Consider the following 19,468-nt stretch of genomic DNA (forward strand, 5'->3'; position numbering starts at 1 on the left):
CTACCTCCGTCGGGGCAGGAAGCTGATCGGTGCACCCACCTCCAAATAAAGATGGGGGTTTTCACACTTAGTCCAGCAGATGTAAGAAAAAGGGGGATATTTAAGCTAAAAAAATGTTTTCAGCTTCATGGTGGTGCCACCCCCACACACTACCGCCCTAGGCATCTGCCCTCGGGTGCCTAGTGGCAAGTATAGCCCTGTGTATTACAGCTCATTAAAATCATGTCATGTCTTTACTTTACATTACAAAATCATGCTGGTTCTCTATAAATGCACTAAATGATAATTATATCATTAATCTTACCCAGAATAAATAAGCAAATTCATCCTTGATTTAATAGAGCTTTATTGATAATAAAAGTAGACCTAATACAAACAAATAAAATGTTGAAAACATTGGAGGACTCTTAACAAACATTTTAGGTTATTTGACGCAGTGTATTTCTTACAATGGCATTAAAGCAGTTCTGACTCCAGATTTCACAATACAAACTGCATAAGAGATCTCTTCAAAAAGTTTGTACTGTGAAATCTTGAGACAGATACCTTTATATTTTTTATGCAGTAATGTATACAAAGTATTACATCTCCAAAAAAAACCATCCCATGATGCCAGTTACTGACTCCTGCTACTAGTATTGGTGGCACATCTGGGAAGTGTACCAAAATAAGTGTACCATTTTCAGATCTTGTGTTTGTCCAGCACTGATACTAGTGTACGAGCCATCACTGCTATGTCATAGGCCATTGGTAGTGAACCGATGACACAAATGCCAGAGGGGGGGACTCAGAGTCCTCTCTGTGGGCATGCATGCCGCCACCCTAGCACTACCAAGCCCATGCACTTCATCATCTTCCCCAGTAGTGTAGCAGTTAAGCCCTGCTGTAGAGCAGGGAGACATGATCTCCCTACACTACCACTGCTCATTCTGTAGACCACAGGTTGCTTTGAGTCTGTGGTCTACAGAATGGCAAGATGATGCAGTGGCGCCAGCGAATGCGTAGGATATCAGAGTCATTAAGTTGATCCTCCTAGTGGACTTGTTGGGATCCTGGATTAAGCAAGAATATGATGTTTTCTATTTTACTTAAAACATTTGGTGTGACTGTGAGGGCATCATACAATGTAGGAGACCCTCATACAGTGGGGAGGGGGTCCTTATACATTGTTCGAGCAAGGGGCCCTCAAAATGTGGGCCCGTTATACAGTTTCGGGACTACCATGGTTGGCCCTCATACAGTATATGGCTATTGTGGGGGCCCCCATACAGTGTGGAGATTATTGTTGATGGCCCACAAAAAGTGTGGGTGCCCTCAAAATGTGGGGACTATTGTGAGGGGCCTTCATACAGTGTGGGAGCTAATGTGGGGACCCTCAGAGTGTGCGGACTACTGAGGGAGCCACCATACTGTGTGGGAGCTAATGTGAGGACCATTATACAGTTTGGGGACTACTGATAGGACCATCATACAGTGTGGGGACTACTGTTGGGGTTACTGTAGGAGCTATTATACAGTGTGGGGCCATTATACAGTGTGAGGACTACAGTGAGGGTCATTTTAATGTGTTTTGAAGGGTTAGTGAGGGCATCATAATATGAATAGGGGAGCTGTGGGCCCATTATCCTGTGCATCAGGGAGTTGTGGGCCCATTATACTGTGTTAGGGGAGCTGTTGGCTCATTATACTGTGTTTAGGGTTGCTGTGGGGTTATTATACAGAGTATAGGGGCACTGGTGGCCCATTATATTATGCATAGGGGATCTGTAAGCTCATTATACTGTGTATAGTGGAGCTGTGGGGGCTTTATACTGAAGATAAGGGAGCTGTGTGCTCATCTTACTGTGTTTTTCCTTTAAGCCAAAAGATGTTTATCTATGAATTGTTTTTTAAAACTAAAACTTCAGTATTCTGGAGATATTGCCGTATTGGCATTTTGCGATAAGTAACTGGATTTTGAGTTGGAGTTTGGGCACTCGATCTCTAAAAGTTTCGCTATCGCTGTCGTAGGTAATCAAGCCTACATATTAAATGAAGTATGTTGTCGTTATCTGACGTACCTTATTTTACTTTAAAGACCATGAATCATTCCTAAAAGAGATCTTTTTACAAAAATATACGTCTCAAGGGATGAGTTGTGAAACCAGTCCCATATTTTGTAAAGTTCTTATAACTACAGATGTATTTGATATTACATGGGACAGATCAGATTTTTTGCATTTCTTTTATTCATTAATGAAATAGTTTTGATAATCATGTGCTCTTTGTACGATATCATTCATAAAAATAAGTTTACTATTGGCAAAAATGACATTTTTACACATAAGAATAAAATATAAATGCAACTGATATTTTATATTATCAGCATACCATCTAAATAGTAATAATAATACAATAATTGTACAATGGTTACATAGTTTTTTCTGCTCTCATCCCGACTGCTTTCACAATGTGCTATTAGTGGTTTCCTGTTAAACTGCAGAGTTAAACTAATACATTAAGACTGTGCACGATAGTAACACATGACAATCTTATTCAAAGCTAAAGCTTTATATATATTTTTTTTTCTTTGATTGTTACTCTCTGCTCATGTAAAAAAGAACAACATACAGTATACATGTATTTTTTATGGTTTTAAATGAGAAAAGTAACGACCAAAGACAAAAATTTACATAAAGCTTTAGTTTTGAATGACATTGTCATATCAACCGTAAAAATCCCATCATTACCAACCTATTTTACTGCTAAGGACCCAGACATTTTTTGTGACACATTCAGAGAGCTGTCATATTTTAAGTCTTATTTCCATTTGTCCAACCAAACACTTTTTTTTTTTACCTCTAAAGTGCTACAATAACGCAGTAGGGAATCTGATCCCATAGCTTTTTATTAGGTCATTCCCATTCACCCAGCATATCTGTTGCGGCGCTGAACTGTTTTCACAGCCAGACCAGAAAATGTAACATACAGTGCTTTATGATCTGGCTAGGATTCAAAGGAATAACATTTCTCTTTGTGGAGAGTGACATACCTGACATGACAGGGTAAGGAGACTTAGAAGCCTCTCATGCAGCCAAATTGGATCTCATGCTTTGCAGACACGTGTTTAGAGGTGTGACCTCTCCTCAGTGCAAAAAGATTCTGAACAACCATGGAAATATGATGACAGACTAAAAAGGTCTAGACTAAATAGCTAACATTTAACCCCATCCTAAGTAAAATCTTAAACATTTATTAATTATGTTTTAAAAAATGAATACAAAATAAGATTCTGATTTGGCTTTTATCCTAAGTTATGTGGAAAGGCTCATTAAAGAGTCAATATTGACTTTTAGGATTGTTACTTCCAATAGGTGGCACTAGAGTTCAAGTCCTCTTGCTCTCTGAAGAGACAATTTGCATATTTAATTTCCCAGAGGAGCATTGCACGGCCTATAAGTCTCCTTACCCTGGCATGTCAGACATGTCACTTTCTACAAGGAGAAACGTTACCCCTTAGACTTCAGTTAGAGGCCTCTCATACAGCCAAATCAGATCTCATACTTTGCAACACCCTGAAAATCCTGTCTGCGAATTGAGATATTGGTTTAACTATTATTCTAAGTCATGTGGGCGTGCTCATTAAAGGGCCGATACTTACTTTTAGGATTGTTACTTCCAATAGGTGCCACTAGAGCTCAAGGATACAGATGTACCATATAGAAACTCAATCTTTTTTTTCTCAATGGTTTGATTTTTGCAGGATGAGTTGCATTTTTTAATGGCATCATATTGGTTAACTTCCAAGCTATTGATTAACTTTCATTAACTTTTTTTTGGGGGGGCATTCATTTCTTAACTGAAAAATGTAACTTTTTTATACAGTAAAAATGGATTTAGTTTGCAGAACTCTTTTTATACTAAATTTTATGAAAGTGGAAATATTTTTTGTTTTAGTGGACTTGTCAACTGCATCTGCAGATTGCTTACATAATGAATATAATACAAACGTATACTCATTATAGCAAAGCATTAGTGCATGATTACCTGACATTGGAAAACGTTTGTACTGGGAAAACGTCTTTCACAAAACCTTATCTTTTATAGTAAATTAATATGTTGTAAAGGAAATAGCTTTCTGCACACTAATGAATGGCAATATACAGTCAGAAATTACATAAAGAGATAATAAAAGACAAGATGCATTCTACAGCAAAAACTGATCCACATACTTCTTAAATTGATCTATATTTTTTAACCTAACGGAAGTTTTCTATTGCTCATGTAAATCATGCAAACAATATGTATTCAAAGGTAAGAAGCAGTAATATCTTGATAATAAAATTCAAATATCTTGACTCTTTCTTTCTCGCGATTTTCTTCACTCAAGCTTCCTAAGCGCAGAGCAGAGGATCCCAATTTCACCTGCAGGAAGTATGATAAAGTATTGAAAGCAGAGTATATTATATTAGTTTTCAACACTGTACACAACACGTGAACGGGGCTTTATCAGAGAAAATAACTTTACAGAAAGTACAGGGATTGGACTGCAGAGGACTGGGGTAAAGATATTTTCTCTTTGGCTGGGGTTACACTTGCGAGTGCAATGCGAGAAACTCGCGTGAGTCTCTTGCTTCAACACCCATCACTGCCGCCGGCAATCGGGACCGGATCGTACCGCAGCATGTATTTCTATACAGCTGAACGCTCCGGTCCCGAGTGTGGATGGCAGTGCCGGGTATTCAGGCGAGAGACTTGCGCGAGCTTCTCTCATTGCACTCGGAAGTGTGACCACGGCCTTTCCTTCAGACTGTTTGGGATATCTGGAAGAATGATTTAGAAAAAGTGAGGGCCACCATGAGCCACATGTCATGCCAACAGTAAAATATCCTGAGACTATTTAGGTGTGGAGTTGCTTTTCATCCAGGAGAGTGGGCTCACTCATAATATAACTTAAGAAAACTGCCATGAATAAAGAATGGCATCTAAACAAGATCCTTCAAGACAAACTTCTCCCAGGGATCAAGGAGCAATTTGGTGATGAAAAATTCCTTTCTTCAACTTAATGTTGCATCAAATTGCAAGGTTAAAGTGATATCTAAGTGGTTTGGTAAGCAAATTATTAATATTTAGGTTACATTGCCATAAAACTCCCCAGAGCGCAATCCCATTGAGAACCTGTGGTCAATCCTTCAAATAAAACAAATACACAAAAATTGTGATAAACCCCAAATGGTGATTAGACAAGAATGGGCTGTCCTCAGCCAGGATTTGGCTCATAAACAGATATCCAGCATGTGAGGGCAAATTTTAAAAGTCTTGAAAAATAAGGGTCAACAGTGTAATTATTGAGTCTTTACATTAACTTGAAGGATTTGTTAATGAAAGCCTTATGGAATACTTATAATTGTATCTCAGTAACCATAGTAATATCTGACTAAAGGATCTAAAATCACTAAAGCAGCAAAGTTTGAGGAAACCAAACTTTATGTCAGTATCAAAACTTTTGAACAAGACTTTATGTCTTCCAGTCATAGTATGACCAATTTAGCTCTATATGACTAGTCACTATGAATATTATAAAAACACTGGACCTTTAGTGTCTTGTGGAGATAAGCATGGATGCTTTAAATAACTTAGAAATTATGCTATTCTGACACTAGAGTTTATCTCACTTGCAATTTGGATGTTAAAGAAACACTCCCATCAACATTTGTATCCTCTTCATATATTACAATCATCATATTATACAAGGGACATATATACCAGGATACGAGATATATATACCAGGACAGAGGCTCAGGATGGGGGACATATATACCAGGATATGGGACACATGTACCAGGATGGGGCACCAGGATGAGTGACTTATATACCTGGATGGGGCATATGATGGGGGCATTACTACATAATGAGAGGGGAGGGAACGAGTATTTATAGGATTTAGAACTCTACAATGGCTCATACATCAACATGCAGGGATTGGGGCAGAACTAAATTTTCCATTGGGGCCCATCAGACCCTAGGTATGCCATTGCTCCTTGCTGACTTCAATCCTTGATGGGATTTGAACCCAGCGCTGCAAGGATACAACGCTAACCACTGACTCACCATGCTACATGTTTATGTTTTGTATTTCGTCTTTTATTTGTAGAACTGTAAAGGTCTAAAAAATTGGTGCAAATTATAAATTAACAGATCTGACAAAATTCTAATTTGCTAAATTTCACACATTTTCCAGAGAAATTCTATTAGAAGTGTTATTTATTCTCACCAAATTGAATGTTCCTTATTATGCTCTAGGGTCTCTGCCCACTGTCCCGTCCATAGGACGGCATCTCTGACTTGGTGTTCTGTTGTGAATTCCACTCTTGGGCTCCCTCCGGTGGTTGTAAGTAGCACTTTTGTGAATTCTGCTCTTGGGCTCCCTCCTGTGGTTTTGAGTGGTATAGCTGCTTCTTGGATTTAGCATCAGCAGCTGCTTCCACTGATCGTCTTTCTGGCTCGGCTATTTTAGTCTGGCCTTATCCCTCAATCAATGCCAGTTGTCAATTGTTCCTGCTTGGAGCCACTGCTCTTTGGATTTCCCTGACACTCTGTCCAGTTCAGCAAAGATAAGTCCTTGCTTGTCCTTTTGCAGTCCACTTGTTGTGGACTTTATTGTTCAGCACATTCTATGTTTTGCTCATTTGTCCAGCTTATCAGTATGGATCTATTCAGCTAAGCTGGAAGCTCTGGGCTGCAGATTTTGCCCTCCACACCTTTAGTCAGGTGTGGAGATTTTTGCATATCTCTGCGGTGGACTTTTTCTAGTTTTTATTACTGACCGCACAGTGTTCTTTCCTGTACTATCTATCTAGCTAGAAATGGCCTCCTTTGCTAAATCTTGTTTCATACTACGTATGTCATTTCCTTCTCCTCTCACAGTCAATATTTGTGGGGGGCTGTCCTATCCTTTGGGGATCTTCTCTGAGGCAAGATAGCTTTCCTATTCCTACCTTTAGGGGTAGCTAGTTCTCCGGCTGTGACGAGGTGTCCAGGGAGTGACAGGAACATCCCACGGCTACTGCTAGTTTTGTGTTAAGATCAGGAACTGCGGTCTGTATAGTTACCACCTGCTCAGAGCTAGTCGCATGTCGCTCCTAAATTACCAGTCCATAACAGTGTTCACTCTGGGCCAAGGCTTTCAGGTCCTGAACTATGTGCAGTAAACTCCGGGGTCTGCTCACTGATAGGCAGCTCCAGTCTAGTGTGAACATGAAGCCGGAGATGCCGTGTGATGGAAGCGTAGAGGACGGGAAAACAAACGGGGAGCAGCAGGGGCCTGAAGTGAGCAGTGAAGTATGGTATGTTTTTTTTTTTCTTTTAAACCTTTTGATGGCCCCCTGCTGTTCAGCAAGAGAGTGCCACTTGCTGAATTCATGTTGAGCGAATTGCAAAAATTCTGTATTCTCTTGAATGCGGATTTCTGTAAAATTTGACAATTCAATTGCACTCAAATAAAGTTGCCAATTTTTTATCTAAATACACTGATAAATCTGGTCTGGTGTTTAGATACATTAGATGATTACTTACTGTTAATGCAATCAGCTAGATTCTTCAACTGCTGTACATTATCTAACACTTCAATGCTTTGTGTGTATGGATTATAACGCACAGAAAATGGTCGAGGAATGGTGGCAGCAAATTTTCTGCAAAATGTCAATATAAGATGAGTTATAGATGCAAACAATTTGACTTGCATGCATTTAGTAAAACTAGATCATATATATCATATTTATGAATAAATTGCACACATGCATTCGTTGTTACATCATGACTATAATTGGTGCTAGTGCTGACCGTGGGCATTTGACCCCTCTGATGCTGCTGTCAGTTACAGCTATCAGAGCATGATAATGGAAAAACAAATTAAGGTTTGCTAAAAGTAGTTTTTAGAAGCAAAACACAAAAACCTATATAAAAGTGGTATCACTGCGATTGTAGTGACCAGAAGAAGCAAGTTGCCCTATCACTTTTTCCGCATTGGTGAATGGCGTGAAAAAAAACAAACAAAAAAAACATTTATGACTCTCTGTTTTTTGTTCACTCTGCCACCCAAAAACCGTAAAAAAAGCTATCAAAATAATTTATGTTGTCTGAAATGGTACCAATAGAAATGTCAACTCATCCTGCAAATTATAAGGCTCAACAAAGCTCATTCAGGGGCCCTCGGCGTGATGCACAGGCACTTGATTATACATGCATAGGATGATCTTTATTTATCCACTTGATTTGCTGCCATCTATATTGGTTGTGGTGTTATTTAATTCATGCATCCAACGCTGCTGCCACTCACGATTACATATATGCAGTGACAGAGACTACCGGGTGTGTCCGAGGTCAGGTTGATGTGAATTGAATGGGGTCTGTGTTTTATATTTGTTAATGCATTCCATCCATAATGCACCCTTCTATTTCTTCTTTTGGATGTACTTAAACTCAATGTCCATTTGATTGGTTGCATAATTACTCTCCTCTTCCCCCCTTTTTTCTCCATAGGGGGTTTGAGCTATTGTGATACTAATTCACATTTTGTGATATTCGATCTATGTTTTAGCACTTACCTCTTGGATATCACATCATTACCTGTACTATCGCCACATACTGTACTTGTATGATTGCCCGACTGTTTTACAATAGTTGTCTTTCTCTGGATATGTTTGCAATTTAACCTGTTTTGTTTATATGATTTGAATAAAATTTTGTGTTTTATGATAAACAGATATATGATTTCTTCTAGTCCATATCCATACATCTCACACCTAGGTGATAAGCTTCCCATGTTCTCTATTCACTGGTTGTATTGTATTAGGAGCATCCCTAATTAAGGTCTATGGTCCTTTAGACAATCCGCAATTCTGGCTACACATGTGGTCAAAATTGTTGGTACCCCTCGTTTAATGACAGAAAAACCCACAATGGTCACAGAAATAACTTGAATCTGACAAAAGTAATAATAAATAAAAGATCTATGAAAATGAACAAATGAAAGTCAGACATTGCTCTCCAACCATGCTTCCACAGAATTAAAAAAATAAAATAAAACTCATGAAATAGGCCTGGACAGAAATGATGAAATAATTACCTTAATAATTTTTTGCACAACCTTTTGAGGCAATCACTGCCATCAAATGATTCCTGCAAATGTCAATGAGACTTCTGCACTTCTCTACAGGTATTTTGGCCCACTCCTCAAGAGCAAACTGCTCCAGTTGTCTCGTGTTTGAAGGTATCCTTTTCCAGACGGCATGTTTCAGCTCTTTCCAAAGATGTTCAATAGGATTTAGGTCAGGATCCGTTTTACTTTCTGGTTGTGAGTACGCTGTACATTAAACAAGACTTTATTTTGAACTTTTGCTGGGTCACTGCTTTCTCTTTGTAGAGGACACCGCTGCATTACAATATGAAGAAGCTATCCACTCACTGGGTTGCCTGGTTGCTCACACCTTTTCAGAAGCAGGAATGAGTCGAATTCTCTCAGGCTCTATTGACTATGTGCCATGGAAACCAGGAGGACTTTTCCAACAGACTGATCACAAAGGATGAAAGTTGGGTCCATCACTATGATCCTGAGACTAAAGTGCAGTTAATGCAATGGAAGCATCACGACTCACCACCTCCAAAGAAGGCACGTGCCCAACCCTCAGCAGGCAAGGTCATGCTCACAGTATTTTGGGACCAGCATGGAGTAGTATTGATGGATTTCCTAGCAAAGGGTACTATGATCACTGGGGCATACTATGCTTCACTGCTGCGGAAATTGAGTGAGGCCATCAAAACCAAGAGACATGGCATGCTCACCAAAGGTACCTTCTCCAAGACAATGCACCAGTTAACAACTCACATGTTGCCCAAATGGAAGCATGCTCCTGTGGCTTTGAAATTCTACCGCATCCCCATTATTCACCCAACCTCACACCATCAGACTTCCACCTCTTTCCAACAATTAAGTTATTTTTGAAGGACAAACATTTTCCAGATGATGAGACTCTGATTTCCGAAGTCACAACGTGGCTTTTGGGGCAACCTGTCGACTTTTACAAGTGAGGTGTTTACATATTGTTAAAGAGATGGGAGAAGTGTTTGTCCCTAGGTGGCACCTATGTAGGGAAGGACTAATAGCTGTTGTGAATTTGGATTCTGGGCTCCCCCGGTGGCTACTGGTGGAATTGAACTGGTGTCTTCATCTTCTCTGTTCACCTGTTCCCATCAAGATGTGGGAGTCGCTATATAACCTTGCTGCTCTGTTAGTTGCTTGCCGGTCAACAATGTTATCAGAAGCCTCTCTGTGCTTGTTCCTGCTCCTAGACAACTACTAGATAAGTTGGACTCTTGTCCATGTTTGTTTTTGCATTTTGTTCCAGTTCACAGCTGTAGTTTCGTTACTGTGTCTGGAAAGCTCTTGTGTACGGGAATTGCCACTCTGGTGTTATGAGTTAATGCCAGAGTTTTAAAGTAATTTCTGGATGGTGTTTTTTGATAGGGTTTTCAGCTGACCATGAAAGTGTCCTTTCTGTCTTCTGCTATGTAGTAAGTGGACCTCAAATTTGCTAAACCTATTTTCATACTACGTTTGTTATTTCATCTCAACTCACCGCCAATACATGTGGGGGGCCTCTGTCTCCTTTCGGGGTATTTCTCTAGAGGTGAGCTAGGACTAATATTTTCCTCTGCTAGCTTTATTTAGTCCTCCGGCTGGGCTGGGCATCTAGAACCAACGTAGGCATGCTACCCGGCCACTGCTAGTTGTGCGTTAGGTTTAGTTCATGGTCAGCTCAGTTCCCATCTTCCAAGAGCTAGTTCCTATATATGCTTATGCTATGATCTCTTGCCATTGAGATCATGACAGTTTGACCGGCCAGTAAAGTGTTAATTGTTTGGGCTGAAGCAGGAGAAAAAGAAGTGTTGAAGGGAAATTTTTTTTTTTTTTTTTTCCCCTCAGAGTTTTGCTGCCTAGCCCTTAATTGCTGTCTAGCTGCTTCTTACCTCCTCTTAACCCTTGAATGGCTCTGTGTCCACCTGTTTGTAATGGATCTTCAGAGTGTAACTGCAGGTTTGAATAATCTCGCCACGAAGGTACAAAATTTGCAAGATTTTGTTTGTCATGCACCTGTATCTGAGCCGAGAATTCCTTTGCCGGAATTTTTCTCGGGGAATAGATCCGGGTTTCAGAATTTTCGAAATAATTGCAAATTATTTTTGTCTCTGAAATTTCGCTCTGCCGGAGACCCTGCACAGCAGGTCAGGATTGTGATTTCCTTGCTCCGGGGCGACCCTCAAGACTGGGCTTTTTCATTGACACCAGGGGATCCTGCGTTGCTCAATGTGGATGCGTTTTTTCTGGCCTTGGGGTTGCTTTATGACGAACCTCATTTGGAGCTTCAGGCAGAAAAAACTTTGATGTCCCTATCTCAGGGGCAAGATGAAGCGGAAATTTACTGCCAAAGATTCCGTAAATGGTCTGTGCTTACTCAGTGGAATGAGTGCGCCCTGGCGGCGACTTTCAGAGAGGGTCTCTCTGATGCCATTAAGGATGTTATGGTGGGGTTCCCTGTGCCTGCGGGTCTGAATGAGTCCATGACAATGGCTATTCAGATCGATAGGCGTTTGCGGGAGCGCAAACCAGTGCACCATCTGGCGGTGTCCACTGAGAAGTCGCCAGAGAGTATGCAGTGTGATAGAATTCTGTCCCGAAGCGAGCGGCAGAATTTTAGACGGAAAAATGGGTTGTGTTTCTATTGTGGTGATTCTACTCATGTTATATCAGCATGCTCTAAGCGCACTAAAAAGCTTGGTAAATCTGTTTCCATTTGCACCTTACCGTCTAAATTTATTCTATCTGTGACCCTGATTTGCTCTTTGTCATCTATTACCACGGACGCCTATGTCGACTCTGGCGCCGCTTTGAGTCTTATGGATTGGTCCTTTGCCAAACGCTGTGGGTATGATTTAGAGCCTTTGGAGACTCCTATTCCTCTGAAGGGGATTGACTCCACCCCATTGGCTAATAATAAACCACAATACTGGACACAAGTAACTATGCGTATTAATCCGGATCACCAGGAGATTATTCGCTTTCTGGTGCTGTATAATCTACATGATGATTTGGTGCTAGGATTGCCTTGGCTGCAATCTCACAACCCAGTCCTCGACTGGAGAGCTATGTCTGTGTTGAGCTGGGGATGTAAGGGGGCTCATGGGGATGTATCTGTGGTTTCCATTTCATCATCCATTCCCTCTGAAATTCCTGAGTTCCTGTCTGACTATCGTGACGTCTTTGAAGAATCCAAGCTTGGTTCGTTACCTCCGCACCGAGAGTGCGATTGTGCCATAGATTTAATCCCGGGTAGTAAATACCCAAAGGGTCGTTTATTTAATCTGTCTGTGCCTGAACATGCTGCTATGCGAGAATATATAAAGGAGTCCTTGGAAAAGGGACATATTCGTCCATCGTCATCTCCCTTAGGAGCCGGTTTTTTCTTTGTGTCAAAAAAAGACGGCTCTTTGAGACCATGTATTGATTATCGGCTTTTGAATAAAATCACTGTTAAATATCAATACCCATTGCCGTTGCTGACTGATTTGTTTGCTCGCATAAAGGGGGCCAAGTGGTTCTCTAAGATTGACCTTCGTGGGGCGTATAATTTGGTGCGAATCAGGCAGGGGGATGAGTGGAAAACCGCATTTAATACGCCCGAGGGCCACTTTGAGTATTTAGTGATGCCTTTTGGTCTTTCTAATGCTCCGTCAGTTTTCCAGTCCTTTATGCATGATATTTTTCGCGATTATTTGGATAAATTTATGATTGTGTATCTGGATGATATTCTGATTTTTTCGGATGACTGGGACTCTCATGTCCAGCAAGTCAGGAGGGTTTTTCAGGTTTTGCGGTCTAATTCTTTGTGTGTGAAGGGTTCTAAGTGTGTTTTTGGGGTACAGAGGATTTCCTTTTTGGGATATATTTTTTCCCCCTCTTCCATTGAAATGGATCCTGTCAAGGTTCAAGCTATTTGTGATTGGACGCAGCCCTCTTCTCTTAAGAGTCTTCAGAAATTTTTGGGCTTTGCTAACTTTTATCGTCGATTTATTGCTGGTTTTTCGGATATTGCTAAGCCATTGACCGATTTGACTAAGAAGGGTGCTGATGTTGCTGATTGGTCCCCTGATGCTGTGGAGGCCTTTCGGGAGCTTAAGCGCCGTTTTTCCTCTGCCCCTGTGTTGCGTCAGCCTGATGTTGCTCTACCTTTTCAGGTTGAGGTCGACGCTTCTGAGATCGGAGCTGGGGCAGTGTTGTCGCAGAAAAGTTCTGACTGCTCCGTGATGAGGCCTTGTGCCTTCTTTTCCCGTAAATTTTCGCCCGCTGAGCGGAATTATGATGTTGGGAATCGGGAGCTTTTGGCCATGAAGTGGGCTTTTGAGGAGTGGCGCCATTGGCTTGAGGGGGCCAGACATCAGGTGGTGGTATTGACTGACCACAAAAATTTGATTTATCTTGAGACCGCCAGGCGCCTGAATCCTAGACAGGCGCGCTGGTCATTATTTTTCTCTCGGTTTAATTTTGTGGTGTCATACCTACCGGGTTCTAAGAATGTTAAGGCGGATGCCCTTTCTAGGAGTTTTGAGCCTGACTCGCCTGGTAACTCTGAGCCCACAGGTATCCTTAAGGATGGAGTGGTATTGTCAGCCGTTTCTCCAGACCTGCGGCGGGCCTTGCAGGAGTTTCAGGCGGAGAGACCTGATCGTTGCCCACCTGATAAACTGTTTGTTCCTGATGATTGGACCAGTAGAGTCATCTCTGAGGTTCATTCTTCTGCGTTGGCAGGTCATCCTGGCATTTTTGGTACCAGGGATTTGGTGGCAAGGTCCTTCTGGTGGCCTTCCCTGTCACGAGATGTGCGAGGCTTTGTGCAGTCTTGTGACGTTTGTGCTCGGGCCAAGCCTTGTTGTTCTCGGGCTAGTGGATTATTGTTGCCCTTGCCTATTCCTAAGAGGCCTTGGACGCACATCTCGATGGATTTTATTTCAGATCTGCCTGTTTCTCAGAAGATGTCTGTCATCTGGGTGGTGTGTGACCGTTTTTCTAAGATGGTCCATTTGGTTCCTCTGCCCAAGTTACCTTCTTCTTCCGAGTTGGTTCCTCTGTTTTTTCAAAATGTTGTTCGTTTGCATGGTATTCCTGAGAATATTGTTTCTGACAGAGGGACCCAATTCGTGTCTAGATTTTGGCGGGCATTCTGTGCTAGGATGGGCATAGATTTATCTTTTTCGTCCGCTTTCCATCCTCAGACGAATGGCCAGACCGAGCGGATTAATCAGACCCTGGAGACATATCTGAGGTGTTTTGTGTCTGCTGACCAGGATGATTGGGTTGCTTTTTTGCCTTTGGCGGAGTTCGCTCTCAATAATCGGGCCAGCTCTGCCACTTTGGTGTCCCCGTTTTTCTGTAATTCGGGGTTTCATCCTCGATTTTCCTCTGGTCAGGTGGAATCTTCGGATTGTCCTGGAGTGGATGCTGTGGTGGAGAGATTGCATCAGATCTGGGGGCAGGTGGTGGACAATTTGAGGTTGTCCCAGGAGAAGACTCAGCTTTTTGCCAACCGCCACCGTCGTGTTGGTCCTCGGCTTTCTGTTGGGGATTTGGTGTGGTTGTCTTCTCGTTTTGTCCCTATGAGGGTCTCTTCTCCTAAGTTTAAGCCTCGGTTTATCGGCCCGTATAAGATATTGGAGATTCTTAACCCTGTTTCCTTCCGTTTGGACCTCCCTGCATCCTTTCTATTCATAACGTTTTTCATCGGTCATTATTGCGCAGGTATGAGGTACCGGTTGTGCCTTCCGTTGAGCCTCCTGCTCCGGTGTTGGTTGAGGGTGAGTTGGAGTACGTTGTGGAGAAAATTTTGGACTCTCGTGTTTCCAGACGGAGACTCCAGTATCTGGTCAAGTGGAAGGGATACGGCCAGGAGGATAATTCTTGGGTGAATGCATCTGATGTTCATGCCTCCGATCTGGTTCGTGCCTTTCATAGGGCCCATCCTGATCGCCCTGGTGGTTCTGGTGAGGGTTCGGTGCCCCCTCCTTGAGGGGGGGGTACTGTTGTGAATTTGGATTCTGGGCTCCCCCGGTGGCTACTGGTGGAATTGAACTGGTGTCTTCATCTTCTCTGTTCACCTGTTCCCATCAAGATGTGTGAGTCGCTATATAACCTTGCTGCTCTGTTAGTTGCTTGCCGGTCAACAATGTTATCAGAAGCCTCTCTGTGCTTGTTCCTGCTCCTAGACAACTACTAGATAAGTTGGACTCTTGTCCATGTTTGTTTTTGCATTTTGTTCCAGTTCACAGCTGTAGTTTCGTTACTGTGTCTGGAAAGCTCTTGTGTACGGGAATTGCCACTCTGGTGTTATGAGTTAATGCCAGAGTTTTAAAGTAATTTCTGGATGGTGTTTTTTGATAGGGTTTTCAGCTGACCATGAAAGTGTCCTTTCTGTCTTCTGCTATGTAGTAAGTGGACCTCAAATTTGCTAAACCTATTTTCATACTACGTTTGTTATTTCATCTCAACTCACCGCCAATACATGTGGGGGGCCTCTGTCTCCTTTCGGGGTATTTCTCTAGAGGTGAGCTAGGACTAATATTTTCCTCTGCTAGCTTTATTTAGTCCTCCGGCTGGGCTGGGCATCTAGAACCAACGTAGGCATGCTACCCGGCCACTGCTAGTTGTGCGTTAGGTTTAGTTCATGGTCAGCTCAGTTCCCATCTTCCAAGAGCTAGTTCCTATATATGCTTATGCTATGATCTCTTGCCATTGAGATCATGACAAATAGCTGTGCCATGTTTCATTGCTCTTGGTTGTCAGGAAGTGGGCCAGGGGAAATCTTTAATGAACTCCCTTGGTACTTTATTGATCAGGACACTCTGCAGATCTCATCGTCTGCTTAGGTGAAAGATTTAACCATAAACATGCATTGTTTTATTCATGTTTTCAAAATTATACAAGATGACTATGAATGAAACATACTGGTACTGATGACATTTTCTCAATATATTGGATATTTACCGTACTTTCATAAAATATATGGGTCTGGGAGAAAGTATATTTTTTAAAAATTATTAAGGTTTTATTTATATATTTATATTTGTTAAAAGTGTGACAAAATGTCATTGCAGCAAAAGGATGAAACAAATCCTAATATACTGTAAGTGAAATCTTGTGATGAGTCTCACCTCACTTTTTCCTTTGCATCTTCAAAACTTTCAGCAATAAAGTAAATAGGCTGAAACTCAGTTATGGGGTATTTCTGCAGAGCTGTCTTTTCGGGTTCAAAGGGCTTCAGTTCAGGTTTCTCTGTCAAACAATACTGTAAAAATCATAAACAAAATAAATGAACAAATGCATGTGTACTGTAATGACTGGAACACATGGTGAAATACAGATTTCTGGAACTGACAATGAATATATTAACTGTGAAGATTTGGAAAAATTACAATGATAAATTATAAAATATAAAACTTTTTCAAACCTGCAATTCTCCAAATGATGAAAGCAGCCCTGCTCCATAAGCCTTTATTTTATCATCTTGTTTGCAAAGTCCAAATTCTGCAGTAAACCAGTATACCTTGTGATTAAAAAGAGAAGAGAAAGTATTTCGTTAAGTTACAACTGAAGTGACAAGATACTAAAACCTTCTCCAATCCTGACATTATAGTCACTGTAAGTACCTTTCTGTTGCATATCTGTAATATAGCGCCAGAACAGACTGCAGTGTTGTACATGTGCTGTAGAATAGTCATGTATATCAATCCTTACACATCCATATCTTAGAAATGTCACTTACATCAGTCCCATTTCTATATTTTAGCGTAAAAAAAAAAATGGGATAAAAAGGTGGATTAACTCTACGCTGCTTGAAAGATATAAGTCCAAATGGATATTCAGATGAAAAAGTGGCTTTATTCAACGCGTTTCAGAGTACTATTGACTCCTTCATCAGGAAACCACAACATATGATATGTATATATATATTTGATATACTCTTGTGGTTTCCTGATGAAGGAGTCATAGTACTCCGAAACGTCCATTTGGACTTTCAAGCAGCGCGGAGTTAACCCACCTTTTTAGCCCATTTTTTTTTACTCTGGCTGGTCACGAGGAGACCGGTGGATCTTCAGCAGCTAATATTTCTATGAGCCTGTGTTTGGGCTCTATCTGGTGAGTAAAATTTGATTAGAGGTATCTCTTAATACCCAGATAAGACCCTATTGCGCTTTTACTTTCCGTCCAGCTTTTTATTTATTTCTATATTTTAGACATAAATTCTCAGTACTATTAATCCCTTAGTTTTTGTGTTGAGTGTGTGAGTAAAGTTAGATACCCAAACATCCAGAAATTCCTGCCCACTTTTTTCCCCGTCCACGAAAAAATTTGATGCATTTGTGATTTTATTAAAAATTTGGAGAAGCTTGTAAAGATTGTTATGACTGTAATTTTCACCTGTTTACAACTCACAGTGAGTAGAGCTAATGTAATCATATCAGAATTATGGGCTGTAAATGCACACTATATTACTTAACATTTTGTTGATTAATTACAGATATGCCAATAAAAAAATGTTGGCTGTTCATGGTATTAGGTCTAACCGTCCAGAAAAAAAAACAACTTAAGTCGGTAACTCTAAATCCACAAAAGAAAAGAAAGAATGTACAAACTCTAGGAAAGTGTTACATTGGTAGACACTCAAAAATAACTGCTAACAGGCAATCAGCGTAGTTGAAGAGGTTATACTGTTAGTAGAATTCGTCACCCATACAGAAGAGGCAAAACGCTCAAGAGACTTACAGAGAGTACCAACTTTTTAAGTGGAATCTGTCAGCAGATTTTTGCTATGAAAGAAGCATAATATAGGGCAAGTGAGCCTGATGTCAAGGATGTGTAATGTACTGGGCTGTGTGTTATAGTTTTAATATTATCAAGGTTTTATCAGCAGGAGATTAACACTGCTGACTAGATCTCATGTGCACAGCAGTCTGGCTGATCTGTGTAACCACGCCCCCACCACTGATTGGCAGCATGCTGGCAATACAGTGTACACAAGAAGCTGTCAATCAGTGGTGTGGGTGGGGTTACACACAGTTTAGCATTATGACTACTGCTACATCTACAACAGATAAAATAGGGATATTGTCAAAACAAAATCGAGCAGTCTAGGAAGTGATAGATCCCTTGAATCAGACTTTCTTGCTGTATTTTTATGTTGGTCTCAGACTACATAGCAAAACCCTGCTGACAGATTCCTCTGACTTGTATGGGCATAAACATTTACAGATGTCCAGTAAGGTGATAACATGAATTGCAGAGTTTCCATCTTGCCCTGTTTCTGTCTTTCCGTTAGCTTTCTCTAATTAACCCATACACTTTCAATAGCTGTAGACCTAATACTAGTTTGGCTGAAAGCTATTCCCCCAAACCTTGACAAACACCTGGCCCCTCCTGCCCCCCAATTCAATTAAAGTGTAACTAAATGTTTATAAAAAGTTTTTACATATATTTTAGAGTCCCTTAAATGCCTTTTAGAACCAAGATGGTTCGGGTTCTGACAACCGCACTGATAGCACAAGCCATTGTGTAGAAGCACTGAGCTAAACATGAACAGTTTTGTACTGGTGAAATAAAATAGCTAAGGTTCACTGCGCCAATGTGGAAGCCCATGCAGGAGCTGTCCTTCACCATGGTTTAAGCGATTGATGGGGGTCTTAGGAGCCAGACTATTACTAATCTGTAGGGCATTTAAGGGGCTACAGGATTTCAAACATATTATGAAAGTTTGGCTACACTATAAGAAAGCATGTGATTTCAATGGAAATAGAGGAGTAAGCTGCTGACCATTACCTCTGGTGGTGACTTATCTTTCCTGAAAACAGAAGTATCAGGTTTTAAATTTAAACATGTCCGATTTACATTCCTCTGATCTCATAAGGTAGTCAGCTAGTACCCATGAAATTGGCACTTTCACCTGATTTGTTCCAAAGTGTGGGCACCTTATGTTATTCTGCGGGGTTTGGTACTCCAGCAGCCTAGCATCTACAACCTTCTGTCATATGATACACTTCCTCTGAATGCAGCATAGATTTTTTTTTTGTTTCCTCTTAATAGGAAAACACATAGCATGATAAGATCAAGAAACTCATCAAATCATGCAGCTTTAATGAAATGGAGGAATATTCTTCCAGAATTGATTATTGTAAATGATGTGCAGTGTACTGAGAAGGAAGAGGGGTATGACACTGTGCAACAAATACAGATCTAAAAGGGCTGTAAAGGATATTCCAAATGTGTTAATAAAATATATAAAGGCTTTTACCGTAGCCAACATTTCAATGAATTCATCAGGTGCCCCAAGAGATGCCAATCCAATCTCCTGAAAGCAGATTTAAAAAAAATGTTATTCTGAATGAC

General features: G+C 40.9%; 1 protein-coding gene across 2 annotated transcripts in view; it reads right to left on the reverse strand.

The window, feature by feature from the left end:
• Positions 1-329: 329 nt before the first annotated feature.
• PAH (phenylalanine hydroxylase) overlaps positions 330-19,468 on the reverse strand; it is a 191,691-nt gene continuing 172,552 nt past the window's right edge. Inside the window, exons 9-13 of one of the 2 annotated variants that reach the window (XM_077265626.1) lie at positions 19,374-19,430; positions 16,536-16,631; positions 16,240-16,373; positions 7,555-7,670; positions 330-4,404 (exon numbers count right to left, since the gene is read on the reverse strand). In XM_077265626.1, coding sequence (XP_077121741.1) covers positions 4,361-4,404; positions 7,555-7,670; positions 16,240-16,373; positions 16,536-16,631; positions 19,374-19,430 — 447 coding nt within the window. In that variant the 3' untranslated portion in view covers positions 330-4,360. The remainder of the gene's footprint in view (positions 4,405-7,554; positions 7,671-16,239; positions 16,374-16,535; positions 16,632-19,373; positions 19,431-19,468) is intronic. The other variant, XM_077265625.1, reaches the window with a different exon arrangement.

This window comes from Ranitomeya variabilis, chromosome 5 (genome assembly GCF_051348905.1).
Source record: "Ranitomeya variabilis isolate aRanVar5 chromosome 5, aRanVar5.hap1, whole genome shotgun sequence".
Taxonomy (NCBI): domain Eukaryota; kingdom Metazoa; phylum Chordata; class Amphibia; order Anura; family Dendrobatidae; genus Ranitomeya; species Ranitomeya variabilis.